At 62.0% G+C, this 19,307-nt stretch overlaps 1 protein-coding gene across 1 annotated transcript in view; it reads right to left on the bottom strand.

Moving 5' to 3' along the window:
* Positions 1 to 1,711: 1,711 nt before the first annotated feature.
* Positions 1,712 to 19,307, bottom strand: part of MUC5AC (mucin 5AC, oligomeric mucus/gel-forming) — a 31,691-nt gene continuing 14,095 nt past the window's right edge. Inside the window, 32 exon segments of the mRNA XM_070358883.1 lie at positions 1,712 to 1,923; positions 2,409 to 2,582; positions 2,672 to 2,726; positions 2,886 to 3,005; positions 3,283 to 3,381; positions 3,461 to 3,583; positions 3,908 to 3,945; positions 4,081 to 4,182; positions 5,106 to 5,206; positions 5,312 to 5,399; positions 5,709 to 5,887; positions 6,338 to 6,593; positions 7,040 to 7,223; positions 7,340 to 7,590; positions 7,937 to 8,111; positions 8,614 to 8,708; positions 8,711 to 8,794; positions 9,044 to 9,151; positions 9,154 to 9,182; positions 9,232 to 9,579; positions 10,269 to 10,459; positions 10,880 to 11,000; positions 11,331 to 11,376; positions 11,567 to 11,916; positions 12,001 to 12,551; positions 14,741 to 15,630; positions 15,773 to 15,849; positions 15,907 to 16,290; positions 16,417 to 17,052; positions 17,584 to 17,907; positions 18,020 to 18,497; positions 19,107 to 19,295. Of these exon segments, the coding sequence (XP_070214984.1) occupies positions 1,757 to 1,923; positions 2,409 to 2,582; positions 2,672 to 2,726; positions 2,886 to 3,005; positions 3,283 to 3,381; positions 3,461 to 3,583; positions 3,908 to 3,945; positions 4,081 to 4,182; positions 5,106 to 5,206; positions 5,312 to 5,399; positions 5,709 to 5,887; positions 6,338 to 6,593; positions 7,040 to 7,223; positions 7,340 to 7,590; positions 7,937 to 8,111; positions 8,614 to 8,708; positions 8,711 to 8,794; positions 9,044 to 9,151; positions 9,154 to 9,182; positions 9,232 to 9,579; positions 10,269 to 10,459; positions 10,880 to 11,000; positions 11,331 to 11,376; positions 11,567 to 11,916; positions 12,001 to 12,551; positions 14,741 to 15,630; positions 15,773 to 15,849; positions 15,907 to 16,290; positions 16,417 to 17,052; positions 17,584 to 17,907; positions 18,020 to 18,497; positions 19,107 to 19,295 (7,013 nt within the window). The 3' untranslated portion in view covers positions 1,712 to 1,756.

Raw genomic sequence — 19,307 nt, 5'->3', positions numbered from 1 at the left:
GGGGCCTGGGGTGGGACAGGGGCCGTTATCTGGTTTCTCCTGCTGCTGGGTCAGAGTTCCGGGGGTGGGGGCGGCGTGCACTCCGTGGGGGGTGGGGATTAGTCCCTGAGGTGGCGTCCAGCCCCGCCAGAGAGGAAGAGGCGGCTCCCGACACCTGAGCCCCTCGAGGGGGCAGAGGCGCTGATTAGGGTGCTGCCTGCGGCTGCAGGGTCAGCCGGTCACTGGGGCAGCAGCTCCCAGACCGCCAGGGCCAGGAACTTCCTGCTCCCAAGGGGAGCGTCTCATGGGGGCGGCAGTGAGCTCTCTGCCCCCACCTCCTGGCCACGTCTGTCCACCCCCTACCCGCCCGCCCCCCAGGCCCAAGAGATCATGAGGTCACGGCTGCAGGAGAACCTCAGCCCCTGTCTGGTCTCTGACCCGAGGGGTCAGGCTGCAAGGTTAGCTCCACTGCCCACATGGCTATGGGGCTCAGCACAGGGCAGACGGGGTGGGAGTGGGAAATGCCGGTGTATAACTGTAAAGGGTGGTCCTGGCCCCCACTCAAGGTCCTCCTGACCCCGCTGGCCTTGAGAGGCGGCCCAGACTCAGAGAACAAAAGCCGCCGACCTGGGCCCTGAGACCCCCGACTGCTTCCTGAGCCCCCGGCCTGTCGGAGGCACCAGGACCGCTGTGCTGTCACCTGGTGGCGGCCACAGACACTGCAGCCACGTCCTGCCGCCAGCGCTGGCTCCTACCCCACCCACCTCACTACGGTCCCCAGACCCAGCTCAGCCTGGGCCTGCTTCTTGCAACCAAGGCAGCCTGAGGTGGACGAAGCGGGCCTGATTCGGGTGCTGTCAGCTTGTCCGCTCTGGGGGCCCCTCCCAACACTGGGGTCTGGGGGACTCTGGACCCCCCCCGGGGGGATTCCTGTGCTGGACGCTGTATCCACCCCACTCTGCTGCCCTGTCTAGGCAGGGGGCCCCTCCGTACATCCAACAGCCCCTGCCCACCCTCCCAGTGCTTCTGTGGGACCAGGCCCAGCGTGAGGCCAGTGGGGGTCAGGGGTTGCAGTGCCGTGGAGAGGGGGGCGGGTGACAGGACCCCTGGGGCAGTGGTTTCCCTTGGGCCTGTGCGCACACCGCACACACACACAGGCACCGCACACCGAGCTAGGCTCTGGCATGATGGCAGAGTCCAAAGGTCTGTGGGAGGAGACGAAGCCCCTCCTGTCTGATGGTCCAACTGGGCGGACACAGGAGACTCCTGCCCTTGTCCCCTTGTTCACGCACTCTGACCATCCAAGCGCAGAGAGGAGCGTCCCCTGCCCCTCCCCTGGGTATTATGGACAAGCTTAAAAAATCACACGGAGTCCAGGAATTGCAAAATGCGCCAAGTGTATTCACAAACCCGCTGGCCCTTTCCTGAGGCCCAGGGCCAGGAAAGGGGGGTGAGGCTCGCCTCCCAGCGGCCAGCCGAGCAGCCCCAGTCGCCACATTGAGGGACCGGCGTGATGCTGAGGCCTGGGGCCAGGAGGCTGGACCCAGGGCCAGAGGAGCCTCCCCACCCCCCGCCCGCGGGGCTGGTCCTGAGCAGGCCCCTGGGGCCATTGCACACCGGGGCAGCTGGACCCTGGGAGGGACGAAAGCGGTGGGGGTGCTTCCCTAGCCCGGGGCTCAGGTTCCACCGGCCTCGGAGGCCGTTGGCAGCAAATAGGAGCGTTCCTGTGGGCTTGTTGAGGAGCGCGGCCGCCAGGCCCAGGCCGGGGCTGTGGCCTCTACGGCAGGGGCCGGGCCCGCGGGGCCCTTCTCACGCGGCGCCTGAGCCCGCTCTCCGGGCTTGGCTCCAGCGCCACCGCCGAGAGGCCGAGGCCGCCGGGAGAGTCGCACTGCAGGCCCTCGCAGCCGCACTCCTCCACCTCCGTGTAGGTGAGGGCGCGGCTGGAGCCGTCCTTGCAGTGCAGGGTCACGTTCCTCAGAGAGAAGCGCAGCTCGCGGCAGCAGCTACACCGGTGTTCCACCGCGTTCGCCTCCGGGGAGAACCTGTGGGCGGGGCCCGCTCAGCACTGCCCCGTGAGACCCCGCCCAGGCCCCGCCCCAGAGGCCCCGCCCCCAGAGGCCCCGCCTCCGCAGGGAGGAGCCCGCCAGGCTCCGGACCACCAGCACCGTGACCCAAGCGGGGTTTTTAGTAAAGAGAAGAGCGTGATTCCAAAGAGGCTAAGAGCCACCGTCCCTGGACCCCAGCCCAGCCCCCTGCTGGCCCGTGGTCCCTCCAGTCCCTTCCCGGGGGGGGGTACTTCCCGCGGCTCCCCGCGGGCGGGCCCCGTTGCACCTTCCCGAGCACTGCCCCGCAGGAGCCTTCTATGCGGGGTGGGGGATGGGGGCGGGGCTCACGCCCACAGGGGTGGTGTCCCCGCGGGGTGGGGGGTCGGGGCTCACGCCCAGGAGGTGGTGGCCCCGCGGGGTGGGGTGGGGGCGGGCTCACGTACGCGGAGGTGGTGTCCCCGCAGTTGCCCCGGCAGTAGGCGAGGCGCACGGGCCCGGGGGAGCTGCAGCCCTGCTGCCGGAGGACCTGAAGCTGGTGGTGCACCGCACAGGTCGACCCTGGGGAGGGTCAGGGGGTGTGCAGAGGTCAGCCGTGGCCGGGGCAGGCGGGAATCCGCGCCCCCTCCCCGGCAGAGCCGCCCACTCACGGTTGTGTGGGGGGCAGAAGAGGCAGCAGCCGTCCTCGCTTGGCAGAGCCTTGTCCTGCGTGGACCACGGTGCCATTAGCGGGGAGCGGGTACCAGGAGGGCGCAGCCATGCCCCTCCACCTGCTGATCGTGGCCGCCCACTCCTGTCCAGGGACTGATCCTCCACGGCCACTGTGGGCCCCCCAGGAAGGGCGGGTGGGCTGCTGGGACTCACCGCAGGACAGTTAAGCGGGGGACACGCCTTCTTCGTGGTCACCACCACGAGCCCATCCCGGTGCTGCTCACACTCGTGCGTCACGCAGTGGTCTCCAGGGTCTGACCAGGACTCGCCCGGCTGCAGGGAGTCCCGCCAGCAGGTAAGCGGCCCTCCCCCGGGCCCCCTCCAGCTGGGGCGGGCGCTGTGTCTGTCCATCATCCCCCAGCCCACAGGCTTCCAGAGCTCCCGTGGTTCTGCCCAGAGGCCGCCTAGCTCTGACAGCTCCCCAGGGTCCCCGGTGCACCAGGATGCCACCCACCCTGCACCCCCACCGTCGCTGTGCACTCTGCCCTCTGTACAGGGCTGGGGCTGCCCCACCCAGAACACACCCCAAGGCTTTGCGGCCACTACTCACGTAGAAGAGGTGGGCAGAGCTGTTGCTGGTGTTTATGACGCAGGCCACCTGCACGCACTCACCACAGCACTGCCTGGCCCGAGCCTGGTACTTGAAGCCCTGAGGGAGGCAGGACGTGGCCTGAGCCCCTCTGGACGCTGCGGAGGTGGGTGTGGAGGCCAGGTGCAGGGGCACTCACCAGGGGGCAGGAGGTGCTGCAGATCTGGGTCTCACAGTTGATCAAAAAGGTGTCTGACAAGGCTCCCCCAGGCAGCTCACACCAGCATTTTTCACACAGGCTGGAGGAGACCACGGCACCGGGCTGCGGCAGTCAGGGTCAGTGTCAGCAGGACAGGCCTGGCCCTGCCAAATGGACTCCTCCCCCCAGGCAACCCTTGGGAGTGCCTCCTGCCGGTCTTGGGGAGAGTCCCAAGGCTGCATCACATGCTCTGGAGGACCTGGCCAGGGGAAAGCTTGTCTGGGGACCTTGTCAAGTTCCGGACAAGAGCTGTGGTCCCAGGAGAGCCCACTGCTGATCCAAAGTGCCCCTTCCCCAGGCCCTGCAGGGATGCAGCCTCGGCCATGGAGAAGCTTGCAGGACGGGGACTCTGGTCCCCAGGGGGGCCTGACCTTCACCGGTTCCTACCTGGTACAGGGTGCCGTTGATGCTGCAGGCGGTCCAGCCTGCTCGGGGAAGAAAGCAAAGCTGCAGACCCACCCTTGGCCCCTAGAGCAGCTGCCACGCCCCTCGGCACAGCGTCAGGTCCCAGGTGACAGCCCCGCTCCCCCGCCTGGCTGCCGCTGAGCCAGGGCACTCACTGCAGTTGTAGGTCGGGCAGCAGGCCGCCTCCCTGTGGGTCTGGATGGCATGTGAGCCTTTTGGGCAGGCCTCCGGTTCAGGGCAGTATCTGGTGTCACAGGCTACAGTGGACAGAGCAGGCGTCAGGGCCTCCACCCCTCCCTGAGCGCCACCCCTATGGGGGGGTTTCCAGGAATCCTGAATGGGGGAGGACTCTGGTAGGGGGTAGGCTCTCTGAGGGGTGCCTGCTGCCCGAGGGACAAGGCTTCTGGTCAGCTCTGACCTCACAGTAGCCCACACTTCGGAGCCTTTCTGCCGGCCAGCCCTAAGCCCCCCGCCCCCACCCCACCCGGGGCTCACCGCAGCGGTACTGGGGACAGCACTGGCCGGTCTGCATGGCCTCGGGCACAGGCACTTGGCCGGACTCGGGGCAGGCGGGGGCCGTGGGGCAGGCCTGGGGCTGGCAGCTCATGGTCTGCGTGCTGCCCTCACAGGTGCACTCAAGGCAGTCCACGCTGACTGTGCGGCCAGGCTGTCGGGGGGGAGGACAAGGGAGCCCATGGCCACGGCCGGAGGGGCAGAAACCCACGGCTCGGGGCCTGCGGGGCTCTCCAGAGGTGCGGGTGCGGCTGAGGCCCACGAGGGCCTGGAGGCAGGACACGGTCCTGCACCCCGTGGCTCGGGAGGGGTCCCGGGGAAGATGGGGCGCGCCGGCCCCAGGGCTGTGCGTGGGGGTCCTGAGTCTTGCCGGGGACCCCCAGTCCCCCTCCTGCCTGTCCTGTGAGTCTCCAGGGCTGAGAGAAGCCCCCAGCCCCCGAGGGCCCCACACTCACCTCCACAGGCTCCCCATTGGGCCCCAGGCAAGCTGGAAGAAGAGAGGCGAGGTCACTGCTGGGCCACCTTGGCCCCCAGCCCATCATGGCCAGACAGTCTGGGGCCGGGGGACCCCAGGTCATGGCGGAAAGCCCTGGGGTCCGACTGAAAAGCCAGGGGCAGTGCCTGGAAGCCCGGAGCCCAGCCCGGGGACCCCAGCCCAGGAACCTACTGATGCAGTCGGGCACGCAGACCTCCTTGCTCGAGCTGTACAGCATTGTGCCCTGCGGGCAGAAGCAGCCTTCCGTGATGGGACTGGCTTCTAGGAGGGCCCTGCGGGAGGTGGGAGCAGAGGGTGAGCAGGCCTCGCCCTCCAGGGCAGGAACACAGGCTGGGCCGGGGAGGGGGGGGTCCCCAAGGCAGAGGGCAGGTGCTTACAGGGGGCTGGCGCTGTTGTTCGTGTAGCAGTAGGAGGGGATGGGCGGGCCGCAGGGCCAGTACTCCATGCCCGCAGGGCAGGTGAAGGCTGTGTGGAGGGCAAGGACGTGCCTGAGGCTGCACGGCACCAGCCTGGGGCCCTGGCCTGGGCCTCACTGGCAGGCAGGGCTGGGAGCTCTCGGGCCAGGCCCTGCTGGTGGAGCCCTGACCCCTGCACCCCAGGCCCAGGCGCGCTCACCTGGATGCCCCTCTTGTCTCTCAGGAAACAAATGCCCTCCATCCTGGGCCCAGCCCTCCTCCTCCTCCCAGAAGACCCCACCCCCCCCACTGATTGCACACTGTGCCCATTCCCTTGAATGCCACTGCCCAGAGGGAGGGGGAGGGGGTGGACACGCACGGCACGTGGAGTTGGTATGGCCCCGCCAGTCGACGCAGACGCCAAGGGACGCACAGAGGGCGGCATAGAGCTCCAGGGCAGTGCACACCATGTCCGTGCCGGGCATGTGGCACTGGTCAAACGTGCAGCCTTGGTAGTACGGCCAGGGAGGGATCAGCACGTGGCACAGATCGAAGGGCCTGTGGCACAAACACGGGGGTCGTGGGTGGCACCAGGGAGGGGCTGCCTGGCTGCAGGCTTTCCCCGAAAGGGCCCTGAGGGAGAGAAGTCACTGGGCCAACCCCCATGCCCAGGGACCCCAGCCCCTGGGGCCATCTGTATGCGGCAGGGTGGGAGTCTGGCTGAACCGTTTTTCTTTCTGCAAATTCTCCACTGAGTTCCCCAGGGCCTGCCCACCCAGCGCCCTGCTGGCTAAGGACTTGCACCCGGACCCCCCATGAGCTGCTGCAGAGCCTGAGGCCGCCCCGCAGCCAGCCTCCACGGGGCTCTGTGCCCGGCGTCCCAGCAGCTGTGACCCCCTCTCCCTCCAGCCCCTTGTAGGCCCACCTCTTCCCGCCAGCCCGGTAGCGTGGGGTCAACAGGGCTACTCACACCCCTGCCTTTGCCCCAGCCCTGCCCCAGAATCTCACTTGCTCAGAATGAGCTGGCAGATCGGTGAAGGTGGGCACGGGGTGGGCGAGGTGCCAGGCTCCCCTGAGGTGGGCGAGGTGCCGGGCTCCTCTGGGGTGGGCGAGGTGCTGGGCTCCCCTGGCATTGGGGGAGGCCCGTGGCAGGACGGCTGGCCGGGGTATGTCACCTTCCAGTGGCCAGACATGTCGGAGCAGGAGGCCACCACCGTGCCCCCGGGCAGGCGGCACTCGTCCTTCTGGTCGTTCGTGCAGGTGCCTGCAGCGTGGGGGCAGCGGTCAGGGGGCCTCCTGCGACGCCGCCACCAGGGGCTCAGTGTCCCCGAGCCGAGGGTCGGGCCCAGCATCTCCGGGCGGCCCTTGATGGAGTGTGCAAACCTGCCCTCCATCTCCATGTGCTTCCTTTTCCCTCCAAGAAACCAGACCCTGGGGCCGTTCCCAGGGAGGACGACAGGGGTGGGCCTCGGGTGTGGGCCGCGTGGCCGGGCTCTGGGCCCTGTGGTCGCACATTCTTGGCGCAGCCAGAAAGCAGAAGAGCCTGTAGGCTCAGCACCACGCAGTGGCCTCAGCCCGGGGCCAAGAGTGCGGCTCCAGGGGGACACACCCAAGGCCAACCCTTCTCACACCGGACACACTCAGCCACGTTGAATGACCACAGATGTAGCCCGGAGCCAGGAGGGTGGGGAGTGGGGGCCGGGCACTCACCACACTGCCCTTCCGTGTTGTTGGCAAACTTGCTGAAGGGCACTTCCACGGAAAAGATGAGGCCGCTGAACATGACCTGGACACCGAGCTTGGGAATGCTCACGTACATCTTGATGCCAACTTGGAAGACAGCAATGCCGCCTTTCTGGAAGCCGGGCCTTACCACCTCGCCATTAAAGATGATCTGGACGTGACCCGTGAGGAACAGATGGAGAGGGGAAGGGGACGGTGGTGATCAGCCAGCGCCTGGCGCCCTCAGCCTGCCTGGCACTTGTGGGGGCTGCCCTGCCACGTGCCTACCTCATTGGTCATCACCCCGTGGACGGGCTTGCGGGTCAGCATGACGCGGTTCTCATGGTACTCAACGATGATGGACTGTGGGCAGGACAGCCCATCCTCTGCATCGCAGAAGTAGTTCTCGACCAGCACGCGGAAGTGGCCGAACACCGGCACTATCTGCTGCACCAGCACATATGTGCAGTTGTCCAGGAACGTGTAGTAGGTGCCGTCGAACGTGATGTAGTGTGGGTCCCCCCAGCCACTGCACATGCCTGCACGGGGCAGCGAGCGCCTTACGGGCCGCACCGCCGCCCCCCGCCCCAGGGACGCGTGGTCCCACACCAAGGGGAGCAGGTGACCGCCTTGCCGCCAGGGCCCATGCACTGGCACCGCACAGAACTCTGTCCAGCAGGCGCCTGAACTCCCTCTGCCTCCTCGCCCCTGCGTGGCCCGGGGACTCCAGGCCCGGGCAGGGCGCCACGTGGCACCCCGGTTGAGGCTGAGCCTTGATCTTGGGGTGTCCTCCCTGGGTCCAGCCCAATTCCGTTCTGCCTTCTCTGCCCCTGCCCTGCCCAGCCCAGTCCCGTGCAGCCACTGTGCCCCACCCCGCGCACTCACACGGGCACTGGTAGTGTGAGCAGCAGCCGTCATGGTCAGTCACCTGCACGGCGGGGTAGCCGTTGGCACAGGTGGGCTTCTGCACCCTCGGACAGTGGCGTGGGCTCACCGTGATGACCCCATTGCCCTGGCAGGTGGCCTCGGAGCAGTTGGGCATGGGCCAGGTTTCACCTTTCTGTGGAAGCAGAGAAAGCTACAGGGCCTTGTCGCCACCTGGCACCCACTTCACAGGGCAGCGCTCGCCTGGGTCTCCCCAGAGAGAAGAGCCATCCTTCTGGGACTAGGGGCCAGCCCTGTCCCAGGCCTTTCCTCCCCCTGCCCCACCCAGAGGGCACAGGGCTGAGTAGGGGGAGCTCTGGCTGGTGAAGGTGGCCCCCTTTCCACCCTGTCCCCTGCCTCCAACTCTTTGGTCTCCAGTCCTTGGCTGTTCCACCCACCCCCGAGAAACAACAGCCTGCTCCAGCCCCCTTTACAGGCCAACCTTGGGCCCCATGCTCCTGGAACCCCCATCCAGAAGAGCTGAAGACCAGATGGCCACTTGTCATGGCCAGCCTGCATCAGCCCAGGAGTCACTGACCTTCACCCAGGCTTCATGCCACACTCTCTGGTTGGAAACCACTGAGGGTCCCTTCCCAGGCCCCCTGAGTCCCTGAGAAGGGCAGGAGAGGCGAGGTTACCGTTCTTGGGGGGACTGCATTTGGGCACCCTGGTGGAGGGACCGATGTGGTGGCAGGAGGTGTGGGAGGTGGCATGCTGGTGGGACAGGTGGGGGCGTCCCCTTGACCACGTGGCAGTCCGGGTTGCAAAAGGCATAATAGCAGTGGCCCGATAGGTCAGTTGCTTGATAGATGAAGGATCCTGCAGGACAAAGAGAGAGGCAGGCACTGTAGGCCAGGACGTAACTCCAGAGAAGAGCTGGTGTGGTTGCGGCCCTCCCGCCCAGGTCTAGACTGCATCTTCATGGAGAGCTTACTGCGATCCTGGACACAGACCCAGCCCGTCACGGAGACAAGACACACCTGCATCTCCTGCACACGGAGGCTTTGTGCACAGGGCACCAGGGACCAGAGGCGGCACACGGCACATGCCCAGGGAGACTCTACGTACCTGCAGGGTGCAACTGGCCAGAGACACTACAGGAGCAGGGCACGGTCGAACGTGGGGATGGGGTAGTCTCAGATGTAGGAACAGAGGTTGTACTGGTTGTAGGAGCTGAGTTGCGCTGCTTGTGTGCACAGAGGTTGAGCTCATTGTAGGAACTGAGGTTGTGCTGCTTGTCTGCACAGGGGTTGCACTGGTTGTTGGAGCCGAGGTTGCACTGCTTGTCTGCACAGGGGTTGCACTGGTTGTTGGAGCTGAGGTTGTGCTGCTTGTGTGCACAGGGGTTGCACTGGTTGTAGGAGCTGAAGTTGTGCTGCTTGTCTGCACAGAGGTTGAGCTCGTTGTAGGAACTGAGGTCGTGCTGCTTGTGTGCACAGAGGTTGAGCTCGTTGTAGGAACTGAGGTTGTGCTGCTTGTCTGCACAGGGGTTGGACTGGTTGTAGGAGCCGAGGTGGTGCTGCTTGTCTGCACAGGGGTTACACTGGTAGTAGGAGTCGAGGTGGTGCTGCTTGTCTGCACAGAGGTTGGACTGGTTGTCGGAGCTGAGGTTGTGCTGCTTGTCTGCACAGAGGTTGAGCTCGTTGTAGGAACTGAGGTGGTGCTGCTTGTCTGCACAGAGGTTGGACTGGTTGTTGGAGCTGAGGTGGTGCTGCTTCTCTGCACAGAGGTTGGACTGGTTGTCGGAGCTGAGGTTGTGCTGCTTGTCTGCACAGAGGTTGAGCTCGTTGTAGGAACTGAGGTGGTGCTGCTTGTCTGCACAGGGGTTGGACTGGTTGTTGGAGCCGAGGTTGCACTGCTTGTGTGCACAGGGGTTGCACTGGTTGTAGGAGCTGAAGTTGTGCTGCTTGTGTGCACAGGGGTTGCACTTGTAGGAGCTGAGGAGCTGAGGTTGTGCTGCTTGTCTGCACAGAGGTTGAGCTCGTGGTTGTAGGTGGGAACTGAGGTCGTGCTGCTTGTGTGCACAGGGGTTGTACTGGTTGTAGGAGCCGAGGTGGTGCTGCTTGTCTGCACAGAGATTGTACTGGTTGTAGGAGCTGAGGTTGCACTGCTTGTGTGCACAGGGGTTGCACTGGTTGTAGGAGCTGAAGTTGTGCTGCTTGTGTGCACAGAGGTTACACTGGTAGTAGGAGTCAAGGTGGTGCTGCTTGTGTGCACAGAGGTTGGAGCCGAGGTGGTGCTTGTGGGAGAGGTTGAACTGAGGTTGTGCTGCTTGTCTGCACAGGGGTTGGACTGGTTGTAGGAGCCGAGGTGGTGCTGCTTGTCTGCACAGAGATTGTACTGGTTGTAGGAGCTGAGGTTGCACTGCTTGTGTGCACAGGGGTTACACTGGTAGTAGGAGTCGAGGTGGTGCTGCTTGTCTGCACAGAGGTTGGACTGGTTGTCGGAGCTGAGGTTGTGCTGCTTGTCTGCACAGAGGTTGAGCTCGTTGTAGGAACTGAGGTGGTGCTGCTTGTCTGCACAGAGGTTGGACTGGTTGTTGGAGCTGAGGTGGTGCTGCTTCTCTGCACAGAGGTTGGACTGGTTGTAGGAGCTGAGGTTCTGCTGCTTGTCTGCACAGAGGTTGAGCTCATTGTAGGAACTGAGGTGGTGCTGCTTGTCTGCACAGGGGTTGGACTGGTTGTTGGAGCCGAGGTTGTGCTGCTTGTGTGCACAGGGGTTGCACTGGTTGTAGGAGCTGAAGTTGTGCTGCTTGTGTGCACAGAGGTTACACTGGTAGTAGGAGTCGAGGTGGTGCTGCTTGTGTGCACAGAGGTTGAGCTCGTTGTAGGAACTGAGGTTGTGCTGCTTGTCTGCACAGGGGTTGGACTGGTTGTAGGAGCCGAGGTGGTGCTGCTTGTCTGCACAGAGATTGTACTGGTTGTAGGAGCTGAGGTTGCACTGCTTGTGTGCACAGGGGTTACACTGGTAGTAGGAGTCGAGGTGGTGCTGCTTGTCTGCACAGAGGTTGAGCTCGTTGTAGGAACTGAGGTGGTGCTGCTTCTCTGCACAGGGGTTGGACTGGTTGTTGGAGCTGAGGTTGTGCTGCTTGTGTGCACAGAGGTTGAGCTCGTTGTAGGAACTGAGGTCGTGCTGCTTGTGTGCACAGGGCTGCACACTGTTGGTTGTAGGAGCTGAGGTGGTGCTGCTTGTCTGCACACAGGTTGGACTGGTTGTCAGGAGCTGAGGGTGGTGCTGCTTGTCTGCACAGAGGTTGAGCCTGTTGTAGGAACTGAGGTGGTGCTGCTTGTCTGCACAGGGGTTGGACTGGTTGTTGGAGCTGAGGTGGTGCTGTTTCTCTGCACAGAGGTTGGACTGGTTGTCGGAGCTGAGGTTGTGCTGCTTGTCTGCACAGAGGTTGACTGGTTGTAGGAACTGAGGTGGTGCTGCTTGTCTGCACAGGTTTGACTGGTTGTTGGAACTGAGGTTGTGCTGCTTGTCTGCACAGGGTTGCACTGGTTGTAGGAGCTGAGGTTGTGCTGCTTGTGTGCACAGAGGGGTTACACTGGTTGTAGGAGCTGAGGTGGTGCTGCTTGTGTGCACAGAGGTTACACTGGTTGTAGGAACTGAGGTTGTGCTGCTTGTCTGCACAGGGGTTGGACTGGTTGTAGGAGCTGAGGTGGTGCTGCTTGTCTGCACAGAGGTTGTACTGGTTGTAGGAGCTGAGGTTGCACTGCTTGTGTGCACAGGGGTTACACTGGTAGTAGGAGTCGAGGTGGTGCTGCTTGTCTGCACAGAGGTTGGACTGGTTGTTGGAGCTGAGGTTGTGCTGCTTGTCTGCACAGAGGTTGAGCTCGTTGTAGGAACTGAGGTGGTGCTGCTTCTCTGCACAGGGGTTGGACTGGTTGTTGGAGCCGAGGTTGCACTGCTTGTGTGCACAGGGGTTGCACTGGTTGTAGGAGCTGAAGTTGTGCTGCTTGTGTGCACAGAGGTTACACTGGTAGTAGGAGTCGAGGTGGTGCTGCTTGTGTGCACAGAGGTTGAGCTCGTTGTAGGAACTGAGGTTGTGCTGCTTGTCTGCACAGGGGTTGGACTGGTTGTAGGAGCCGAGGTGGTGCTGCTTGTCTGCACAGAGATTGTACTGGTTGTAGGAGCTGAGGTTGCACTGCTTGTGTACACAGGGGTTGCACTGGTTGTAGGAGCTGAAGTTGTGCTGCTTGTGTGCACAGGGGTTACACTGGTTGGAGGAGCTGAGGTTGTGCTGCTTCTCTGCACAGAGGTTGGACTGGTTGTTGGAGCCGAGGTTGCACTGCTTGTCTGCACAGAGATTGTACTGGTTGTAGGAGCTGAGGTTGCACTGCTTGTGTGCACAGGGGTTGAACTGGTTGTAGGAGTCGAGGTGGTGCTGCTTGTCTGCACAGAGGTTGGACTGGTTGTAGGAGCCGAGGTGGTGCTGCTTGTCTGCACAGAGATTGGACTGGTTGTCGGAGCTGAGGTTGTGCTGCTTGTCTGCACAGAGGTTGAGCTCGTTGTAGGAACTGAGGTGGTGCTGCTTGTCTGCACAGGGGTTGTACTGGTTGTAGGAGCCGAGGTGGTGCTGCTTGTCTGCACAGGGGTTGCACTGGATGTGGCCTCATAGAAGGCGGTCCCTGTGTGCACAGTGACACTCACACTGGAGGTGCTGGTTACTGTGACAGTGGGGGGAGGGCAGTGTTCTCGGGGCTCGCAGCACAGCACTCTGATCTGGTAGTTGAGGCACAGCCTGGTCTTGCCCTTCTGGTCCTGGTTCCGACACAGCAGGCCCATGTCCTGGTGGCACTGTACCAGCTGGCCCAGCTCGTGGATGCTGACCCCGGGGTGGTTCTCGGCTCGGCACTCCACTTTGCTGATGGATTCAGGTCGGTGGCAGATGCTGTCTCCATTCCTCATGATGTTGCCGAAGGTTTCATTGTCTCCCCCGTGGGGCCCGGGCACTGGGAAGTCCACGTCGAGCCATTTGGTCCACCTGCACTTTGGCTTGCAGGGGGTGGTCCCTGGAGAGGACTGCTCGTGCGTGCTGGGCGTGCCCCATCTTGATGGGGTCACGTGAGGTGAGCTAGCAGTGCTGAGTTTTGTGGAAGTGGAGAGGGTTCCAGTGGCCCAGGTAGTGCTGGCTTCAGCTGTGGGTGTCTGTGTGGTCGCAGGTGTGGCAGGGGAAGTGGTGTTTGTCCTGCAAGTGTCCACCAGCTCACAGCACAGGAAGCGGATGTTGTAGTTGTAGCAGATGGGGGGCAGCTGGTCCTTGTTCCGGCAAATCAGGCCCACGGATTTGTTACAGATCACGTCCTGGCCCAGCTCCTGCAGTGGGGTGTCAGGGAAGCTCTCTGCCCGGCACTGCACATCCTTGGGCTCTGCACAGAATTTATAACCTTTGGCTCTGAGATTCGAAATAGTGTCAAAATCTCCACTGTTTCTCTCTGGCCCAGGGTAGCTGCCGTCTATCCACTCAGTCCAGTTGCATAAAACTTGTAAACAGGTGACCGTGGTGGGCTCAGGTGAAGACGGCTCTGAGGGCCTTGGAGCTGTGGACAACACAGAAGTTGTGCTTGAAATTGTTGTTGCATTGTTGGTGCTGCTTGTGTGCACAGAGGTTGAGCTCGTTGTAGGAGCTGAAGCTGTGCTGCTTGTCTGCACAGGGGTTGGACTGGTTGAAGGAGCCGAGGTTGTGCTGCTTGTCTGCACAGAGATTGTACTGGTTGTAGGAGCTGAGGCTGTGCTGCTTGTCTGCACAGGGGTTGCACTGGTTGTAGGAGCTGAAGTTGTGATGCTTGTGTGCACAGAGGTTGTACTGGTTGTAGGAGCTGAGGCTGTGCTGCTTGTCTGCACAGAGATTGTACTGGTTGTAGGAGCTGAGGCTGTGCTGCTTGTGTACACAGAGGTTGCACTGGTTGTAGGAGCTGAGGCTGTGCTGCTTGTGTGCACAGAGGTTGCACTGGTTGTAGGAGCTGAGGTTGTGCTGCTTGTGTGCACAGGGGTTGCACTGATTGTAGAAGCCGAGGTGGTGCTGCTTGTCTGCACAGAGGTTGAGCTCGTTGTAGGAGCTGAGGTTGTGCTGCTTCTCTGCACAGGGGTTGCACTGGTTGTAGGAGCTGAAGTTGTGCTGCTTGTGTGCACAGAGGTTGTACTGGTTGTAGGAGCTGAGGCTGTGCTGCTTGTCTGCACAGAGATTGTACTGGTTGTAGGAGCTGAGGTTGTGCTGTTTGTGTGCACAGAGGTTGTACTGGTTGTAGGAGCTGAGGTTGTGCTGCTTGTCTGCACAGAGATTGTACTGGTTGTAGGAGCTGAGGCTGTGCTGCTTGTCTGCACAGAGATTGTACTGGTTGTAGGAGCTGAGGTTGTGCTGCTTCTCTGCACAGAGGTTGCACTGGTTGTAGGAGCTGAGGTTGTGCTGCTTGTGTGCACAGGGGTTGCACTGATTGTAGAAGCCGAGGTGGTGCTGCTTGTCTGCACAGAGGTTGCGCTCGTTGTAGGAGCTGAGGTTGTGCTGCTTCTCTGCACAGGGGTTGTACTGGTTGTAGGAGCCGAGGTGGTGCTGCTTGTCTGCACAGGGGTTGTACTGGTTGTAGGAGCCGAGGTTGCGCTGCTTGTCTGCACAGAGGTTGCACTGGTTGTAGGAGCTGAGGTTGTGCTGCTTGTGTACACAGAGGTTGCACTTGTAGGAGCTGAGGTGGTGCTGCTTGTGTGCACAGGGGTTGCACTGGATGTGGCCTCATAGAAGGCAGTCCCTGTGTGCACAGTGACACTCACACTGGAGGTGCTGGTTACTGTGACAGTGGGGGGAGGGCAGTGTTCTCGGGGCTCGCAGCACAGCACTCTGATCTGGTAGTTGAGGCACAGCCTGGTCTTGCCCTTCTGGTCCTGGTTCCGACACAGCAGGCCCACGTCCTGGTGGCACTGTACCAGCTGGCCCAGCTCGTGGATGCTGACCCCGGGGTGGTTCTCGGCTCGGCACTCCACTTTGCTGATGGATTCAGGTCGGTGGCAGATGCTGTCTCCATTCCTCATGATGTTGCCGAAGGTTTCATTGTCTCCCCCGTGGGGCCCGGGCACTGGGAAGTCCACGTCGAGCCATTTGGTCCACCTGCACTTTGGCTTGCAGGGGGTGGTCCCTGGAGAGGACTGCTCGTGTGTGCTGGGCGTGCCCCATCTTGATGGGGTCACGTGAGGTGAGCTAGCAGTGCTGAGTTTTGTGGAAGTGGAGAGGGTTCCAGTGGCCCAGGTAGTGCTGGCTTCAGCTGTGGGTGTCTGTGTGGTCGCAGGTGTGGCAGGGGAAGTGGTGTTTGTCCTGCAAGTGTCCACCAGCTCACAGCACAGGAAGCGGATGTTGTAGTTGTAGCAGATGGGGGGCAGCTGGTCCTTGTTCCGGCAAATCAGGCCCACGGATTTGTTACAGATCACGTCCTGGCCCAGCTCCTGCAGTGGGGTGTCAGGGAAGCTCTCTGCCCGGCACTGCACATCCTTGGGCTCTGCACAGAATTTATAACCTTTGGCTCTGAGATTCGAAATAGTGTCAAAATCTCCACTGTTTCTCCCTGAGCCAGGGTAGCTGCCGTCTATCCACTCAGTCCAGTTGCATAAAACTTGTAAACAGGTGACCGTGGTGGGCTCAGGTGAGGACGGCTCTGAGGGCCTTGGAGCTGTGGACAACACAGAAGTTGAGCTTGAAATTGTTTTTGAAACTGGCACTGGGCTGGGAGTCAAGAGGGTTGTTTTCCCAGGAATCAAGTTATCTGGGACAGGTGTTGAGGTGCCTGGGACAGGTGTTGAGATTCCTGGGACAGGTGTAGAGGGTCCAGGGACAGGTGTAGTGGTTCCTGGGATGGGTGTTGAGGTTCTTGGGACAGGTGTAGAGGGTCCTGGGACAGGTGTAGAGGGTCCTGGGACAGGTGTTGAGGTCACTGGGACAGGTGTACAGGTGCCTGGGACAGGTGTTGAGGTTCCTGGGACAGGTGTAGAGGGTCCTGGGACAGGTGTAGAGGGTCCTGGGACAGGTGTTGAGGTCACTGGGACAGGTGTACAGGTGCCTGGGACAGGTGTTGAGATTCCTGGGACAGGTGTAGAGGGTCCAGGGACGGGTGTAGTGGTTCCTGGGATGGGTGTTGAGGTTCTTGGGACAGGTGTAGAGGGTCCTGGGACAGGTGTAGAGGGTCCTGGGACAGGTGTTGAGGTCACTGGGACAGGTGTACAGGTGCCTGGGACAGGTGTTGAGGTTCCTGGAACAGGTGTAGAGGGTCCTGGGACAGGTGTAGAGGGTCCTGGGACAGGTGTTGAGGTCACTGGGACAGGTGTACAGGTGCCTGGGACAGGTGTTGAGGTTCCTGGGACAGGTGTAGTGGTTCCTGGGATGGGTGTAGAGGTTCCTGAGACGGGTGTAGTGGTTCCTGGGACAGATGTAGAGGTGCCTGGGACAGGTGTTGAGGTGCCTGGGATGGGTGTAGTGGTTCCTGGGACAGGTGTAGAGGGTGCTGGGATGGGTGTAGAGGGTCCTGGGACAGGTGAAGAGGGTCCTGGAACAGGTGTAGAGTGTCCTGGGACAGGTGTAGAGGGTCCTGGGACGGGTGTAGAGGTGCCTGGGACGGGTGTTGAGGTGCCTAGGACAGGTGTTGAGGTGCCTAGGATGGGTGTAATGGTTCCTGGGATAGGTGTAGAGGGTCCTGGGATAGGTGTAGAGCTTCCTGGGATAGGTGTAGTGGTTCCTGGGACAGGTGTAGAGGGTACTGGGACAGGTGTTGAGGGTACTGGGACAGGTGTAGAGGATTCTGGGACAGGTGTAGAGGTTCCTGGGAAAGGTGTTGAGGTTCTTGGGATAGGTGTAGAGGATCCTGGGATGGGTGTTGAGGGACAGGTGTAGTGGTTCCTGGGACAGGTGTAGAGAATCCTGGGATGGGTGTTGAGGGTCAGGTGTAGTGGTTCCTGGGATGGGTGTTGAGGTTCTGGGACAGGTGTAGAGGGTCCTGGGATGGGTGTAGAGGGTCCTGGGATGGGTGTAGTGGTTCCTGGGACGGGTGTAGAGGGTCCTGGGACAGGTGTAGTGGTTCCTGGGACAGGTGTAGTGGTTCCTGGGACGGGTGTTGAGGTTCCTGGGATGGGTGTAGAGGGTCCTGGGACAGGTGTAGAGGATTCTGGGACAGGTGTAGAGGTTCCTGGGACAGGTGTAGAGGATTCTGGGACAGGTGTAGAGGTTCCTGGGAAAGGTGTTGAGGTTCTTGGGATAGGTGTAGAGGATCCTGGGATGGGTGTTGAGGGACAGGTGTAGTGGTTCCTGGGACGGGTGTAGAGGATCCTGGGATGGGTGTTGAGGGACAGGTGTAGTGGTTCCTGGGACAGGTGTAGAGGATCCTGGGATGGGTGTTGAGGGACAGGTGTAGTGGTTCCTGGGACGGGTGTTGAGGTTCTGGGACAGGTGTAGAGGGTCCTGGGACAGGTGTAGAGGGTCCTGGGACAGGTGTAGAGGATCCTGTGACAGGTGTTGAGGTTCCTGGGACAGGTGTAGTGGTTCCTGGGTCTGGTGTAGAGGGTCCTGGGACAGTTGTAGTGGTTCCTAGGATGGGTGTAGTGGTTCCTGGGATGGGTGTTGAGGTTCCTGGGACGGGTGTAGTGGTTCCTTGGATGAGAGGTTCCTGGGACAGGTGTAGAGGGTCCTGGGACAGTTGTAGTGGTTCCTGGGACGGGTGTAGAGGTTCCTGGGACAGGTGTTGAGGTTCCTGGGACAGGTGTAGAGGGTCCTGGGACAGGTGTAGAGGTTCTTGGGACAGGTGTAGAGGGTCCTGGGACAGGTGTAGTGGTTCCTGGGACTGGTGTAGAGGTTCCCGGGACAGGTGTAGAGGGTCCTGGGACAGGTGTAGAGGGCCCTGGGGCCAGTGTAGAGGGTCCTGGGACGGATGTAGAGGGTCCTGGGGCAGGTGTAGAGGGTCCTGGGACAGATGTTTTGCGGTCATAGAGACAGTGGTGTGACCAGTTGTAGTGACCAGGGTTGAGGAAGCTGTGCTTTCTGTCAGCACCCATGTGCTCCTGCTGGTTCCTGACGTGGGCCCAGTTCCAACTGTGCTGAAGGTTGTTGGAGAGCTGGTCTCTGTTCTGCTAGTGGGGCAGGCCGGGGGGACACAGCACAGGACCCTGATCTGGTAGTTGTCACAGTGCCCAGAGGCCTGGTCCCTGTTGTAGCAGATCAGCCCCACTGTCGGGCTACACTCCACATGCTGCCCCAGGGTGGCAAGTGGCACCCCGGGGGCACCCTCAGCCTGGCACTCTACTGCCCTCGGCTCTCAGCAGACCTGGTAGCCGTGGGCATGGAGGTTCTCCAGCGTGTCAAAATCTCCACTGTCCATGCCCTGTTCTGGACGGCTGACATCCAGCCATGGCGACCAGTGGCAGTCCTGCCCGCAGCAGGGTGAGGGCAAGGCAGAGGCCATGCCTGGGGTGGAGGCCGGGGCCGTGCTTGGGGTGTGTGCTGTGCTCTCGGAAGGGCTGGGGTGTGTGCCAGGTGGAAGTGTCGAGCTCACGCCTGAGGGCGGGAGAGCGAGGATGGGCATCAGGGGCTGGGGCTCCCCACGGCCCTCGAGGACACCCCACCCCGCAGCTCTGTTGGCATCAGCTGCCGGGGCATTCCACCGCATCTGTCTGCCCTGACGGGAGCTTGGGGGGCAGGCACCCACACCTGCCAGGTGTGGGGCTCACCGCTCCTGAGTCAAGAGGTGAGTCAAGCTTGTGAAAGGAAGCCTGCTTCCTGGAACCTAAGGCCAGAGTTCCAGGGGCTCGCCACCCTTTGGGCAAGCTTTAATAAGGCCCTGAGGTGCCCCTGGAAGAGTGAGGACTCAGAGGGGCCTCGAGGACAGCAGGTCGGGGCAGGGGTGCTCTAGCTGGGCTTCCCGTGGTCCTCTTCCCGGGGACCGGCCTGGGACATCTCTGCTCACAGTGCCTACCCCTCGCTGGGAGCCTCAGCCCTGAAAGCACGAGAGGGGCATCGGTCCTGCCAGGGGCCTTGAGAAGGCTGGCCCTTCCTGGCTGCAGGGTGACCAGCCAAGGGACATGCGCTCTGCTGGGTCCCGGCTCCTTCCTGACTCAGGGCGGGGGTGGGGCACAGCCCTGAGTGGCACCCCCATGTCTGCCTTACCGGGCAGGGATGTCGAGAAGGAGAACGTGGTCTGAGGGGTGGGCGTGGTGGGGCTGCAGGTGTGGACCCCTCTCTCGATGGTGCCGTTGGCCCCACAGCGGGCCGAGATGCAGCCGCCCAGGCCATCCGTTGTGTAGTAGATGACGTCCCCCAAATGGAAGCGCCTCCCATTGTAGGCGCAGACGCAGGCTGTGGGGAGCA

Source organism: Bos mutus, chromosome 22 (assembly GCF_027580195.1).
Source record: "Bos mutus isolate GX-2022 chromosome 22, NWIPB_WYAK_1.1, whole genome shotgun sequence".
Taxonomy (NCBI): Eukaryota; Metazoa; Chordata; class Mammalia; order Artiodactyla; family Bovidae; genus Bos; species Bos mutus.
Note: the sequence above shows the minus strand (reverse complement) of the source record. Positions and strands in the feature narration are given on the sequence as shown.